Source organism: Heloderma suspectum, chromosome 1 (assembly GCF_057233095.1).
Source record: "Heloderma suspectum isolate Gila_16-S chromosome 1, 16-S_ref, whole genome shotgun sequence".
Classification (NCBI taxonomy): domain Eukaryota; kingdom Metazoa; phylum Chordata; class Lepidosauria; order Squamata; family Helodermatidae; genus Heloderma; species Heloderma suspectum.
In genome coordinates, this window is record NC_139458.1 from 81,021,836 (window position 1) to 81,035,610 (window position 13,775).

A 13,775-nucleotide genomic window follows, 5' to 3' on the forward strand; every position below is an offset into this window, starting at 1 on the left:
GCAAATACTTATCTACCGCTTAGGGCAGGTTTCCCCAACCTTGCCGCCCTCCGGATGTATTGATTACATCTCCCAGCAATCCTGACCATTGGCCATACTGCCTGGGCCTCATGGGAGTTGAAGGACAAAACACCTGGAGGGCACCAGACTGGGGAAGGCTGGCTTAGGCCATCGAGCCATGAACTTGATCAACGCATTAGTTTCCAAGGCTCTCACTGAAAATTTTAAAGACTTCAAGCGTCTGCTTCCATGTTTTCAGATTAATGTTATTTAACATTTATTCAGCTCATCATTGATTACTGGTGCCAAATCAGGGTCAGGGTGGGACCGTGGCTCAGTGGTAGAGCATCTGCTTTGCATGCAGAATGTCTAAGGTTCAAATCCCAGCATCTCCAGGTACGGCTGGGAAAATTCCTGCCAGAAACCCTAGAGAGCTACTGACAGTCAGTGTCGACAGTACCGGGCTAGATGGACCAAGGGTCTGACTGAGTATAAGGCAGTTTCCTGTGTTCCAAACATTGTGCAGGCCTGCACAAACTTATGATCCGCCAAGCCAAACACAGCCCACCAGCAGCCATGGACTGTGGCCTGCCAAGTGCTTATCAATCTCCCTGCTTTTGCAGCTCCAGTCAGGCAGCATACACAGGAGGTTTATTAACCTCCTCGTTGACTGCTGTCAGTGGGTTGGTGGACTACATTCCACTTCTGTGGGCATGCTTCCAGATGAACCACAGAGCTGTGAATAAAAATTCCATTTTAAACCATAGACCGCTTCCATTTACAAATATACAGGGACCTTAAAAAATTCTTGCCATTCCCTTTTCCATGAATGACATAGTCGTTTGGACTTGAAGAGTGTAAACTAAGTTTCTGTTTGGGTCTAAGGACCTGTATAACTTGAAAATCTTTAACTGATGTAGCACAATTTTGACACCATGGAAGAAAGAATTGGCAGCATCTGGGTTACAGCCCACTGCTATGGCTGCCTACTCAGAAGCAGGTACACTGAATTTATAGGACTTACCCCCAGGTAAATGTGCTTAAGATTGTGACCTCAGTGCTTGATCAAAGCTGTGAATCTTTGTAACTTTTCTTGCCAGGGGTGCTTCAGCGGGGAGGGCTCCTAGTACTAACAATCAAAAGGCATTCTTCCTGAACTGATTTTTTTCTGGTAAGAAAAATGGCAGAATGTATTCATTCATTTATTTATTTATTCATCCATTCATTCATTCATTCATTCAACAAATCTCTCTTTCTCTCTCTCTCTCTCTCTCTCTCTCCTCTGTATCCAAAGCTTTCAGGGCAATATACATAACAAAAACAAATACAATAAAACCAATAACAAAATACATTAAGACAGCAATCCTATGTTCCTGGGGCAATAGGACTGATTAGAAATCCCCACCCCAAAGTCTTAGATGAAGCTCCAACCCCAGAGGTCTTTTTTGGATTTTTGAGCCCCCCACCCCACCCCGGCCACTGCAGAGAACTCCAACCTCATAGAGGGAGGAAAGGGGGCATGTGGGTGGGTAGAGAGGGGGCGACTTTGGATCCAAATCATGCACAGCCCTCTCAGTCCCTGACCACAACCCCAGCATGGGAAGCATTTATACCATCTCAAGAACTGGTCATAATGTACTGCCTCCCATTGCAAACAATGGGAGGGAATGCTTTTTTCTCTCTGTCCATGGACTGAGAAAAAACAGAGGAAGTCTGTCCTCCCTCCACAATCACCTGGCTTAGGTTATGAATTCTGATGGCTCATATGGCTTGCCTCAAACTCATTGCATTAGCCCTTGAGCCCAGGTCTCAACTGAGGTGAAACTCACATCTCTTGCCTTTTTCTGCCATGACAGAAGAAGCAGAGTTGCTACATTTCCCCCACTCCATGTGCGGCCCCGCTCAGAAGATCGACCCTGGACAAACTTTTCTTTGTGGAAGTTTTGAACAAGATGTTGAATGCTGAGGCCTTAGCAAGGATCTTCAGTGACCTGCTTAGTGGCGTGGTATATAGACAAGGATGAATACCTTATTGGATCTGACCTACGTTTTCAACAACTAGCATAGCTACCTGAAAGTAGTGAGTGCTGTGTTTAGAGATCAAACCCAAGGTGCTTATTGAAAAGGTTCAGATTCGTCCATATTTAGAAGATGCCATGTCTCAGTCAGGTTCCTCCTTCTGCACAGACCACATCTGCTTTCTGTGGTTTCTGCTGGCCCTGGAAACCTTCCATGGAGACCTTGATTTGGGGGTGGGTGGGAGGAGTGCCATTTGCTGCTCCGTCTCAGGCAGGGAAATGTCTTGGGCTGACCTTGCACATCATCACCATTCACAGATGCACACCCAGCAGTTTGGAGACCCCAGCAGCAAGAGCAGTGATGGGGGCACTCGCAGCTGCTGTAGATGTGGGTCTTCTGCTTACCTGCCAAGGAGGTAATGCATCCAGAACCAAGCATTCAGAACCAGGCATCTTGATGCATCCAGAACCAGGCTGAGAATGCTTCTCTGAGAGACTAACAGGGAATCTTGTCTTCATGTTTTCACTTCCTGTAGTTCTGTACTAGCGCACAATGAATTTCGCTGGAAATGTGGGGAGGTGGAGTTGAGATGGGACAGGCCCTGGGTAACCTTTCATGGCCCTTTAAATACTTTCTTTGTGTGTGGGAAAACCCAGAATTCCCTTGCAGTCCTTCATCAGCAGGTCTGATTCTTCTGCATCTTCCAGTAGTGTTTGCTTTCCTCCTCTGTGAATGCAAGAATTTGGAGATCATTGCAACAAAATAACAATAGCAATATGAATGGTGTTGGCCAGGCAACCCATCCCCACCACAGGAAAAGTTTGGAAAGACTCCCTGGCTCAGAGAGCACTTGTCCAACGTCGTTCAGGATACTGATAGTGTGTGGAGCTTATCATCCATAGGAGATTGCATGCTTCCTAATCTACAGCTCCAATGTGGTGCCTATCATTTTGGAAGGCAAATGACACACCCCAAAAGTAACATAGCTGTTTCTTAATTCTTCGGGGGGCACTCCCCAGGTACACAGAAGGAGAAAAAGAAATATTTTTAAAGCCTTAAACTGACCCTATAAGTACATATGCTGAGTGACTTCCAGGACCAAGGAAATGTTGAAGGCAGCTGAGGATGTATGTGGAGTATGGCTGCCTTTACACTAAAGAAAAACCTTGCAGTCCTCCTGTTCTGGAGCCTTTTCGCGTTTATCACAGGCTCCGAGACAGCAACCATGTGATTGCTGAGAGGGTGAGCTTTTAATTTTCAATGTTCCATAGAATTCAATGAAGCAGCGTCATCTAGTGGCTGTTTTAATTATGTAACATTCCGAGTTTTAAAAATGGTTCATTAGTTCCAGATCTTTTTGTGACAAAATAAGCAGGAAATACCTCTGGATGTGTCCTGTAGGTTAATGATGTCGTGAAAAGGAACCGCAATCTGTGAGTGAGCAATCTCAATAGCAGGATAAAAGCTCCATGTGAAGGAGCCCCAGGAGGGGAATGGAAAACAGGGCAAGATGAAAGAATTGTCCTCCATGAGCCCCTAATGTCTTATAGTCTCTTGGAGGTGTGCATTAGGGTTGGGGATTTGCACCATGAGGTTAAAGGAGACTTTGAGAGGACGGAAAGGTAAAAGTACACCCTTTCCCTTTCCAACTCTCCAGAACTTCCCCCTCCACCACTGAATAGGAATAAAGCACTCAGATTCAGGGCTGAGGCCCAAATCTGAGCCCTTTAGCATTATATACTACAGCAGGGAAGGTTTCAGTGCAGTGGGAAAGGAAAAAAGGGGTTCCTTTTCCTCTTCTCCCTTCTGAAACCACCCTACCCCTCTGCGAACCCCAAACAGTGCTACAAAGCTCCTGTTCCAGGCTGGCTAGATCACTGAACTTACAGTACTCCTGTTAGTGTTTGGGGATACCCTGTAAGGCATTAAGGATTGTAACTACATATAGTAAATATTTGTTAGTATTTCTAGTGGATTATTGTTAAAGAAGAAAAAGAGGCAAGCTGTATAACAGGTAATAGAACTAAGTGGAAAGACTCAGGATCAAGTAAAGGAACAGGACATCCCTGGCGCAGGAAGTCTGGAGGGCCTCTCACTTACTGTAGCTTGCCAAGAGTAGGCAGGCTGAGCACACCCACAGCTGAATAAAGGCCTTTCCCTTAATCTAAAGCCTGCAAATTCTTTATGTTAACATGTGTGTGTATGTGTGTACCCCACCTTTTATAGGATTGTATCATTTATTGTTTAATACACTTTTATTTTGGGGGTTTTTATAACTTATATGAAATATAGTTTGCTTCCACAATAGCACTTTTATTTAGAATTGCCATCCTTTGTTCACTCTCATTTTGGGGAGAATCCAGACATCTTTGTCAGATCATTATAGTCTGTTTTCTATGTGGTCCTTCCATCTTTTTTTTTTTTTAGAACTGAGTTGTGGCAGTTATTTTGCAGTAAATCCACAGTGTCCAGCGTTGCATGTTGCAGAATAACCTCCGATCGAAGGTTGCATATTCAAAATGGCAGCAGCACACATCATGGCAAATTGTGGATTAATTGATTAACCCACAATTTTCTGCCAGTACATGCAAATGGGGCAATAGACAAGGTACTGTTGCAACAGCAATATTGAAGAGGGACTTCTTGGACTATTGCAGAAAGGCTCAAATGCAATTGGGGTCTAGTTTGTTTTTTTTTAACAAAAATATGAATCTTGAATGGATGATGTACTATAAGTTGATATTGGAACAGAATGTATGTTATATTTATGAAAATAAAAACTATTATTAAATAACCAAAATGCTCTTTGTCTGACTGGGAAGAAAGGCCTGCAGAACTGATACTGTTGCAGTAGCAGGCTACAGAAGCTTCAAGGCCAAATTTATGTTTTACTACATGAAAGGTCAGTTTTAAAAATGCAGTAAATGCTCTGCAAAGTTTTAAAAAACACCTGCCCCTTCTCCCCTGACTGAAGTACATTGTTTCTGTAGATGTTCATACCTACAATGTTCAGGTATCCTGTTCCTCTTGACTGGTGAAGTATAAAATGTTGCTCATGTCTAACAATTCCTCCTCTCTCTGTAGCCCTCTGAAGATCTGATATCCTATGAATCAGACATCTACCGACCACCCCATGACAGTTACCAGTATCTCAACAGTGATGCAGATAGTCACGGTGGTAAGTAAATTGTGAACCATCTGGGAATACCAGAGTGAAGGGTTTATGGACATTTGGAGAAGGAGGAATGATGTGTGTTGTCTCTTGCCCATTTTTTCAGCAGTTGTGCTTTATGACACAATGTGTAATACCAGCAGTTTTAGAGCACTTAGCTTTAGTTAATATATTATGCACTCTGCTTTCTGGAAGTAGTTAGTTGATGCAACAGCATATCAAGGACAGTGAGCTCGGCTGAAAGACGAATGATGTTTGATTATTTTCATTGCATCAGTCCAGGTTTTTCGCCTGGATCTCCCAGAGATTTTTGTAATAAATAAGTGCTACCTAGCTAGGCACAGCAGTATCTTAGATTATTTCCTGCTGTTTCCACAACAAAATATTTTGGTAATGAGGATGGGATTGTTTGCTACAGAGACATCTTTGGAACTGGGAGAACAACATTCTGAGGCCAGATTGTGTGTGTTTGATTGGAAGGGAAGGGAAGGGAAGGGAAGGGAAGGGAAGGGAAGGGAAGGGAAGGGAAGAGTTCTGCTGGCCCCCCATCCCCCATCCTCTACTGCCATTTCCATTGTGGATAAAATGGCTGCATTAAGAAATATTTGATGGGAGTCAACTAGCATCTTGCGACTCTTCTCCTGGGCGCTGTCTCCATGACAATGGAAGGAGAAGGGAGGAGTGGCTCACCCGCATTTTTGTAGGTGTCGCTTTTGGTCTGGGCAGGGCTCCATGAGGGTGTACTTCGCGCCATTCTAAGTGGATTCACATAACTTACTTCCGGGTGAGGGGGCTGGAGTGAATGTCATCTGAGTGGCAGGGGCTGCTCAAACAGAGGCAACCCCACCCAGCTCCAGGCTCCATAAGGAAGGTGTGAAGTAGTTAGTTCCCCTTGTGTGCGTTTGTAAGACAAGCCTCCCAATGAGCCCCAAGCCTCACTGAATACAATGGGTGTTACTTCTGAGTAGACACACACATGCTTGTGCTGGGAAAGAGGCGGGGGGGGGAGAGAACATAGGGATGGGAAACCAGCCCCCTTTCTAACCATACCGATACTATGCAGGATCTCTATAACGAAGGTGTGAAGTAGTTACTTCCTAAGGCAATAAACCAAACAATGGAGAATCAGAGTCTCCCTTTAGAGCATTTAGGGAATGTGCTTTAAACTATTCCATTTCAACTGAAGGGAATCTCTGTAAATCCTGATGTGGGTATTCGGGGGACAAGCCTCATTGAGCACAATGAGACTTACTTCTGAGTAGACACTAACTGGTTTGTGCAGAGATGGGAAACACACAGGAAACACACCTTGACTGGGGTCACAGTGAAAGGCACACCCCTGGGCAGGCCTAGCATACCCAAGGTAAATACAAGGATTGGGGCACACAGCAACTATACTGCTGAGAACCCGACTTGAGGAAAAGAATCAGACTTTAAGCAGTCTCAGGAAACACGGGGTTTCCCTCCGGGGTGGCTGCTGGATGGCCATGACGTCATGTATCCCTAACGACCTCCAAATGTAGCCACCTCAGAGTAAATTGCTGGTGGAGACACCCCCCTCCCATGGCTTTCCTCTTACCTGAAAGTGAATGAAACAGACATTCCTCCCAACCATTTACCCCAATTTAGGCATTCCCCACCACACAATTATAATTGTGTGAAGGAAGAGAGCAGGGAGAAAATGTCTGTAAATGGGAGCCAGCTGTACGTGTCATGCGTAGGCTCTCCCCACGATTAGGAGCCCTGTGGGATCAGGGCTCATGAGGAGAGGCTAGCTACACACATTTAGCAGGTTTCTCTTTACAAATGTTCTCCCCCTGGGAGGGGCAGCCCAGCATGGGACAAGATGGAGGGGGCAGGGCCATTCTCCCCCCACCACACACTTACAGTTGGATGGAGGGAAAGTCCTGAACAGGGCTATTGCGGTGCCAAAACATTTGCCATTGTTTGTTCCCTGACAGAAGCTGGTTCACCAAACTGTTAAGGCATAACAGTGTGTTTAGCAACAGCACTACATGCATTTCCGAGGTGGCAATAATAACTAGATAGCCAACGATCTAATACCCAGAATATCATCGCTGCTGTTCTTGTTGTGCCTGTAATTGAAGTAACGCAGGCCGAGCCCTGCTAGAAGAGAATGGGGAATGGGGCTTTAAATGGGGCTTTAAATCATGGACTGTTTTCCCATTTCTGCTGACTAAGAAATAACTTCCACATCCTCAAAATGATGATGTCTTAATTGGTCCTTCTTTGGCTGCCTGAACTAAAATGGGTTTCTCGGTGGGCTGTCATCTTGAACAGTTCTGGGTGCAGCAGCATCAATACTGCGCTATTTATAAGGTTTATAGATTGCCCTTCAGCAAAGTTTGCAGGCTGTTTACAAAAAATAGGGTTCCCTTGCTCAGAACACCTTCCCTGTTCATGTGCTCCCATGTGTAAGACATTGCACAGTCAGAGTATACGCAATTTGCAATTCTGTGTTTTAAGTGAAGAAACAAAAGACCCGAGTTTCACTTTTATAAAATGATGTTGATGCTGAGGCAGTATGCCTCTGTATGCCTGTTGCTGGGATCATGGGCGGGAGGGTGCTGTTGCACTCATGTCCTGCTTGTGAGCTTTCCATGGGCATCTGGTTGGCCACTGTGTGAACAGAATGCTGGAATAGATGGACCCTTGGCCTGATCCAGCCTGGCTCTTCTTATGTTCTTATGAGAAGGGTTAGACACCTCTGAACAAAGAGAGGGAAAGGTTCACTATAAACTGTATTTAAATTTTTCTATGCCTCTTCGCTTTTCACTTTCTTTATATTTCAGCCTCTCCTCTGCAGCTAAATCTCTTCAGTACTGTCAACATTAAATTTTGACAACATTTTGAAGAAAGACAGAGAGAGAGAGAGAGAGAGAGAGAGGCTAAAGCAATACTCAACATATACCAGTCATGTGGGAGTTAAGTGGGCAGGGGGAGCACTACCTTACAAAAAAGACTGGTGATGAGCATATATCACAACGTATATCTTGATTTCAGATTGTTTTGTAAAAAATACGTTTGTTAAAGCCTGATGAAATCAGGACAGAAATATAAGAAACATAGATGTCTGATGTCTATCTAGCTAGTAACTAATACTTAACCAAAGGCAGGAAAAGGTAAAGCCCTCTCACTTGAGGGATGGTTTCCTATAGAGCAGACGTGGGTAACAAAACAAGGCCTTTCGTCCATGTCTTGGGAGCAATCTACACCAGCTATTTGGTGCAAAGGGAGAGCAATTGAGATCCTTTGCAACACATGGTGCTTCATCACATGGAGCTTTTATCCTGTGATTGAGATTGCTCCTTCACGGAAGTTTGCGGGCCCTTTACTTGACACTGTAATCATTCAAGGTGTCTCCTGCACTAAATGCCTTTTGTTGTTTTTAAATCAATCGCAGACAATGAGCTATCAAATTACCCTGTTGTGTTCTGCTTCAGTTTCCTCTGTGAAAAGAGTTAAAGTGGCAAGAAGAGAAGCGAGATCAATGAAAGATAATGGAAGTCTCAGATACGGGGGGGGGGGGAAGGAGGGGGAAGGGGGTGGGGGGAAAGGAAGCGCATGAAAAAGGGAGTCATTGTGATCCTGCATTTAAAACAGAAGCAGAAAGCTCTGTTTAAAATGCAGGATTTTAGGCTGGTGTAGGGATGCCCATGATATCATGGCCAATCTGCAGCCAACCAGCCACATCCCTCTCAGAACGCATTTTTTGAAAGTCCTTTTACTCCGTATTTTTCACTTAAAGCGGCTCCCAGACAGTTCTGAGGCAGTATGCCCCATCCCTCCGCATTCAGTCCTTGGCGTGCCTCTGTGATCTGGTAGTGAGGTGGCCAAAGGGGTGGGGCCACCCCTCCTCCCCTCCTCCCCTCCCCGTTCACCCTTTTTCCCCATTGGCACTACTGTTGCCAGTCAGAGTATCTACCCTGCCTTTCTCATTCATAAAAGCTTCTGGGCTCGCTAGGAGCCAGAAAACGTCCAGCGCTCTGGTTAGGAAAAGAGGAAAAAAGAGAGCTGGGGGGAGAGAGAGAGAGATTGGCTCTTCCTATAATAGACATAGCAAGTGGTTGTTTGCTTGTTTTTTCAAAACTGGTGGTCAAGGGCTAAGTAACTCCCCGCCTATATGCACCTGCTCAGAATGAACTTGGGTAACCCTCTGGGGTGCCTGAGGAGAACCACCAACTCCAGATTCTTCTCCCCTCGGCCACTGCTGCCCTGCTTCTTCCATTCTTCCTGCTCCCATTACACCAGTGCCCACAGCTCTTCTTCCCTCCACCCCCTCAAAGCAACAACAAACAGACCGAAGGACACGCTCGCTCCATCCCCTTTAAAAAAAAACAAAAAACACCTTTCCCTTGAGAATCTCTAGCATCTTTTTTCCCATTGAGAAAATCAGAGCTGTGCTGCTGTTTTCTCCCTTAAAGGCGCAATTTTGCTATTTTGATGGGTCAGGATAGCGGCTTATTCATATAATGCCATTTTCTCCCTTCTTAAAGGCACAGTCTCGCAATTCCAATGTGTCAGGATAGTGGCTTGATTCAGTCATAGAATGCAGGCTGTTTTCTCCATTCATAAAAGCGCAATCTTAATCTTTAATCTTTCACATATCCCAATGCTGGATGAGAGTCTCTGTGAAGCCCCCTGCCCGTGTGCATGTTTACGCAGAAGTAAGTGTTGCTCCCCAGTAAGAAGTAAATCTCGCTCCCCTGCCATCTCAAGCAGGGGAGTGAGCCCCACTGAGTTCAATGGGACTTACTTTCAAATAAGCCTTCATGGGGATCATGCTACGAGGTTTGCTTTTTCTCTGGATACAGGAAGGGGATTCACTCCAATGCTGGATGAGAGGGGATTGGTGTGGGGTAAACTACAGGGGCTTACTTCAGGGCTTCCAGTAAATTTCCCTGAGCAGGGGAGCATGGAGAGAGGTGGGAACAACTCTCTCATTAGCTGAGCAGAACCTACGGGGTTGATGCTGTTTTTCATGAAATTGGCTTTGGCCCATCAGGGGCACATGAAGCAAGAAAAGTGGGGCTTTAGGTAGTGCATACTCAACTTTTCTTGCCTCATGTCTTGCTGTCGATTTCTTGAAAATCTGGATAATACTCCAACGTGCTTCTCATTCCGTTGTAGCGAAGATCCCTCCTTGGTTCCTTATCCCAACAGATAAATATCCCCTCCCCTGATCCCCATGACTAAGGAGAGGGAAGTGAGCCTTGTCCTCCCTGCAACCTTTTCACGACATTAAAGAAAAATGCTGTCCTTGTCTCTACAGCAAAGAATTCTTTCACATCCTCTTTCACTTCACACGACATTTTTCAGAATGACTCCAGTGTTAAAAAGCCATCTTGCTCCTAGTGATGTTTTCTTTGAGCAAAAAAGCCTTCACCCTTTTGCCACATAAGGGCAGCTGTGCTGGATCGGACCAAAGGCCTCTCTAGTCCAACGTTCTGTTCCTACAGTGGCCAACCAGATGGTGCCTATGGGAAGCCCACAAGCAGGACACAAGCGCAACAGCTTCTTCCCCAGCAACTGGTACTCAGAGGCAAACTGCCTCTGAAACTGGAGGTAGCGTATAGTTGTCATAACTAGTAGCCACTGAGTCTTATCCTCCATGTTCTTAGAGTTGGAAGCTAGAGAAAAGGAACAACAGCAATATAATGAACATTTAAAAATGTTAGAGAGGACAATAAGCTCAGTGACGGAGCACATGCTCTACTTGCTCAGGGTTCAGTCCTGAACATCTCCAGTTGGAAGCACCTTGGGTAGGAGGACTGGGAAAGAAAGAATCTGCCCGAGTCTCGGGAGAGCTACTCTCAAGCAGAGTAAATAGTGCTGGGCTAGATTAATCAAAGTTTGAGTCAGTCAGTATAAGGCAGCTTCTTACATTCATCTATAATTATATGTGTGGTTACAGTGATTAACTGCAGTGATACATAATTACAGTGCTCCTTCTGCTAAGCCATGCTAGAGCTCATTCAACAATATCAGCACGTTGAGATTGTGGAATGAGGGGAACCGTTCAGAACGTGACACACAACAATGATTGTGCAGTCATATGACTGCTTTAACACATAGAGCATCTCTACACCAGCCTAAAATCCCGCATTTAAAAGGGGGCTTTCTGTTTCCGTTTTAAATGCAGGATCACGACGGACTCCCATGCTTCCCCCTCCCCTTTCCCCCCTCCTTCTCCCCTCCCCTTTCCCCCCTCCTTCTCCCCCTTATCTGAGTCATCCATATGTTTCATGGATCTAGCTCCTCTTCTTGCGGCTTTTCCTTTTTCACAGAGGGAACTCAAGTAGAACACAAGTGGGGCAATTTGATACCTCATTATCTCCAATCTATTTAAAAATGGAATAAAGGTCATTTAGTGTAGGAGACGCCCTGGAGGTTCATGACGTCATCTAAAGGGCCTGCAAACTTCCATGAGTGAGCAACCTCAATAACAGGATAAAAGCTCAGTGTGAAGAAGCCCATAGACAGCTCACAACTCAGCCTACAAAGATTGCTAAACCACCACATAAATGAAAAAGCTTGGGAAAATAAAAAAGGTCTTTTTTTGGAACAGGGAAGACATTAAAATAGGTACCAGGCAGACCTTCCTGGGAGGGACACTGCTGAAAGTGGCCTTTTATGCAAGGCCTCCTGCTTGTTTGGTGGCCGCACTTGGAGAAGGGCCTCATAGGATGACCTCAGGCCACAGGTAGATAGATACATGTGAAAAGAGATGATCCTTTAGGTACTGAAGTCCCAAGCAATTACTGTCTTTAAAGGTCGAAAACTAACACTTTGAACTGAGCTCAGAAAAGGACAAGGAGTCAATGAAGATGATTAAATACTGGCATAATGTGTTTGTAACACCTGGTTCCAGTTAGTACCTTTGCAGCCATATTCTGTGCCATATTCTCTTACTGAAGTTTCCACACCTTTTTCAACGGCAGCCCCATGTACAACATATTGCAGTAATTCAAACAGGAGTTTTATTTTTATATATTTCTTTTTAAAATTTATAAATTTTGAGTCTGAGAAGTAAATGGAGAGTAAATTTTGTGCAAATTTAATGGCTGGGCAGTAAACAGAGGGGAAATTTGCACAACAGCAGTAACTGCCCTGAGAAGGACTCACAAAAAGTGGTAGGGAGCCAATAACCCCTTTCTGGACTTGCTGGAGACTCAGAGAAGTGTTGAATGGGAGGAGGACACTGAGAAGTGTCAGTTCAACACTTCAGAGCAGAAGGGTTGCATCGCCAAGTGGGAAATAGTGTCCCCATCCCCGTTTGTCCTCAAGGATATCTGTGCTCCTGCATGCTTGCAAAAGAACGGAGGGGGGGATAATAACTTTAAAAACTGCAAAGTGCCATTTGGGCATTGGTGGAGGGGCAGTTGCTGGTGAGGGAGGCTGGAAGCAGCATGAGACAGATTGTGACAAGAGGCAGGGTTTTTTTGCTGCTCTGGCTAAGCAACTGTCTTGCCATTCCCAGCAACCCACAATGAAATTACCCCACCAGGTTTGGACAACATGACAAGTCAGCATAGGTATCAACAACCCTAAAACAAGCCATAGGTGCTCAGGGTGGCTTGTTCGTGAAAAATAAGCCACCCTGCAGAAACCATACCGGGTTCGGATGACACAATAAGCCACCATGGTGGGTTGTTGTGTCATGCAAACCAGGTCAGTCTAGGGATGTCGCAAGCGCAGTTCGGGGTTCGGGAATTCGCTGAGCAACCCCCACCCATGACCCCCGAACTGCGCCCACCAAGACGCTATCCTTGTTCGCCCCCCGCTCATGCCCGCTCGTGCTCCCCAGCACTCACCACGAACCCGTTCGGTGAGCGCTGCCATTTTCGCGCCTTTGCTTTCTAGGAAAAACAGGAATTTTTTAAAATGTGCATATTTAAATATACGTAGTTTGGAGCTGGGAAAGCTAAATAAGCGCAATATTAGAGGTATAATCCCTCTAATATTGCACTTATTTAGCTTTCCCAGCTCCAAAATGCACATATTTGAGCATACATTTTTTTAACTTCCTGTTTTACGCAGAAAGCAAAGGTGTGAAAATGGCAGTGCTCACCAAATGGGTTCGCGGTGAGCGCTGGGGAATTCACCGAACTCGTGGGTGGCTCGAGCACAGGTTCGGCGGGATGCGAGCAGGGGTGCTGCTTCGGTGAGTGCCTGGAGAACCAGAACTAGGGTGAGTTCTGACATCCCTAGGTCAGTCTCTTGCCTCAGACAAGATCATAGTTCTTTCACTTCATAATGTGCCAATACATTGTATTGTAAAATAGATCTGTTCATCTGCTTCAAGAAGAGGGACCTCTGGCTGTTGTACTAATGAAACTTTCATGGGGCTTAGCATTCATACACATTTCCCTTAGAGTGGTCTGTCTGGGCAATGATGGTGTGATACCAAATTATACTGGTTAGCCAGGTGTCCATCCATCCAGCTGGTTTGCTATCATACACTATGCAGAGTGGTTCTAATTTACCACTGTATGGTGACTGTTTAGTTATTCTAGTTTTATTCAAGGCTATATGCCACTCCTATGGCACGTGAGCTGTGATG

At 45.2% G+C, this 13,775-nt stretch overlaps 1 protein-coding gene across 2 annotated transcripts in view; it reads left to right on the forward strand.

Moving 5' to 3' along the window:
* The window catches only part of SPI1 (Spi-1 proto-oncogene), a 34,717-nt gene that overhangs the window by 11,732 nt on the left and 9,210 nt on the right, over positions 1 to 13,775 (forward strand). For both annotated transcript variants that reach the window (XM_084849686.1, XM_084849695.1), the window contains exon 3: positions 5,104 to 5,197. In XM_084849686.1, coding sequence (XP_084705812.1) covers positions 5,104 to 5,197 — 94 coding nt within the window. The remainder of the gene's footprint in view (positions 1 to 5,103; positions 5,198 to 13,775) is intronic.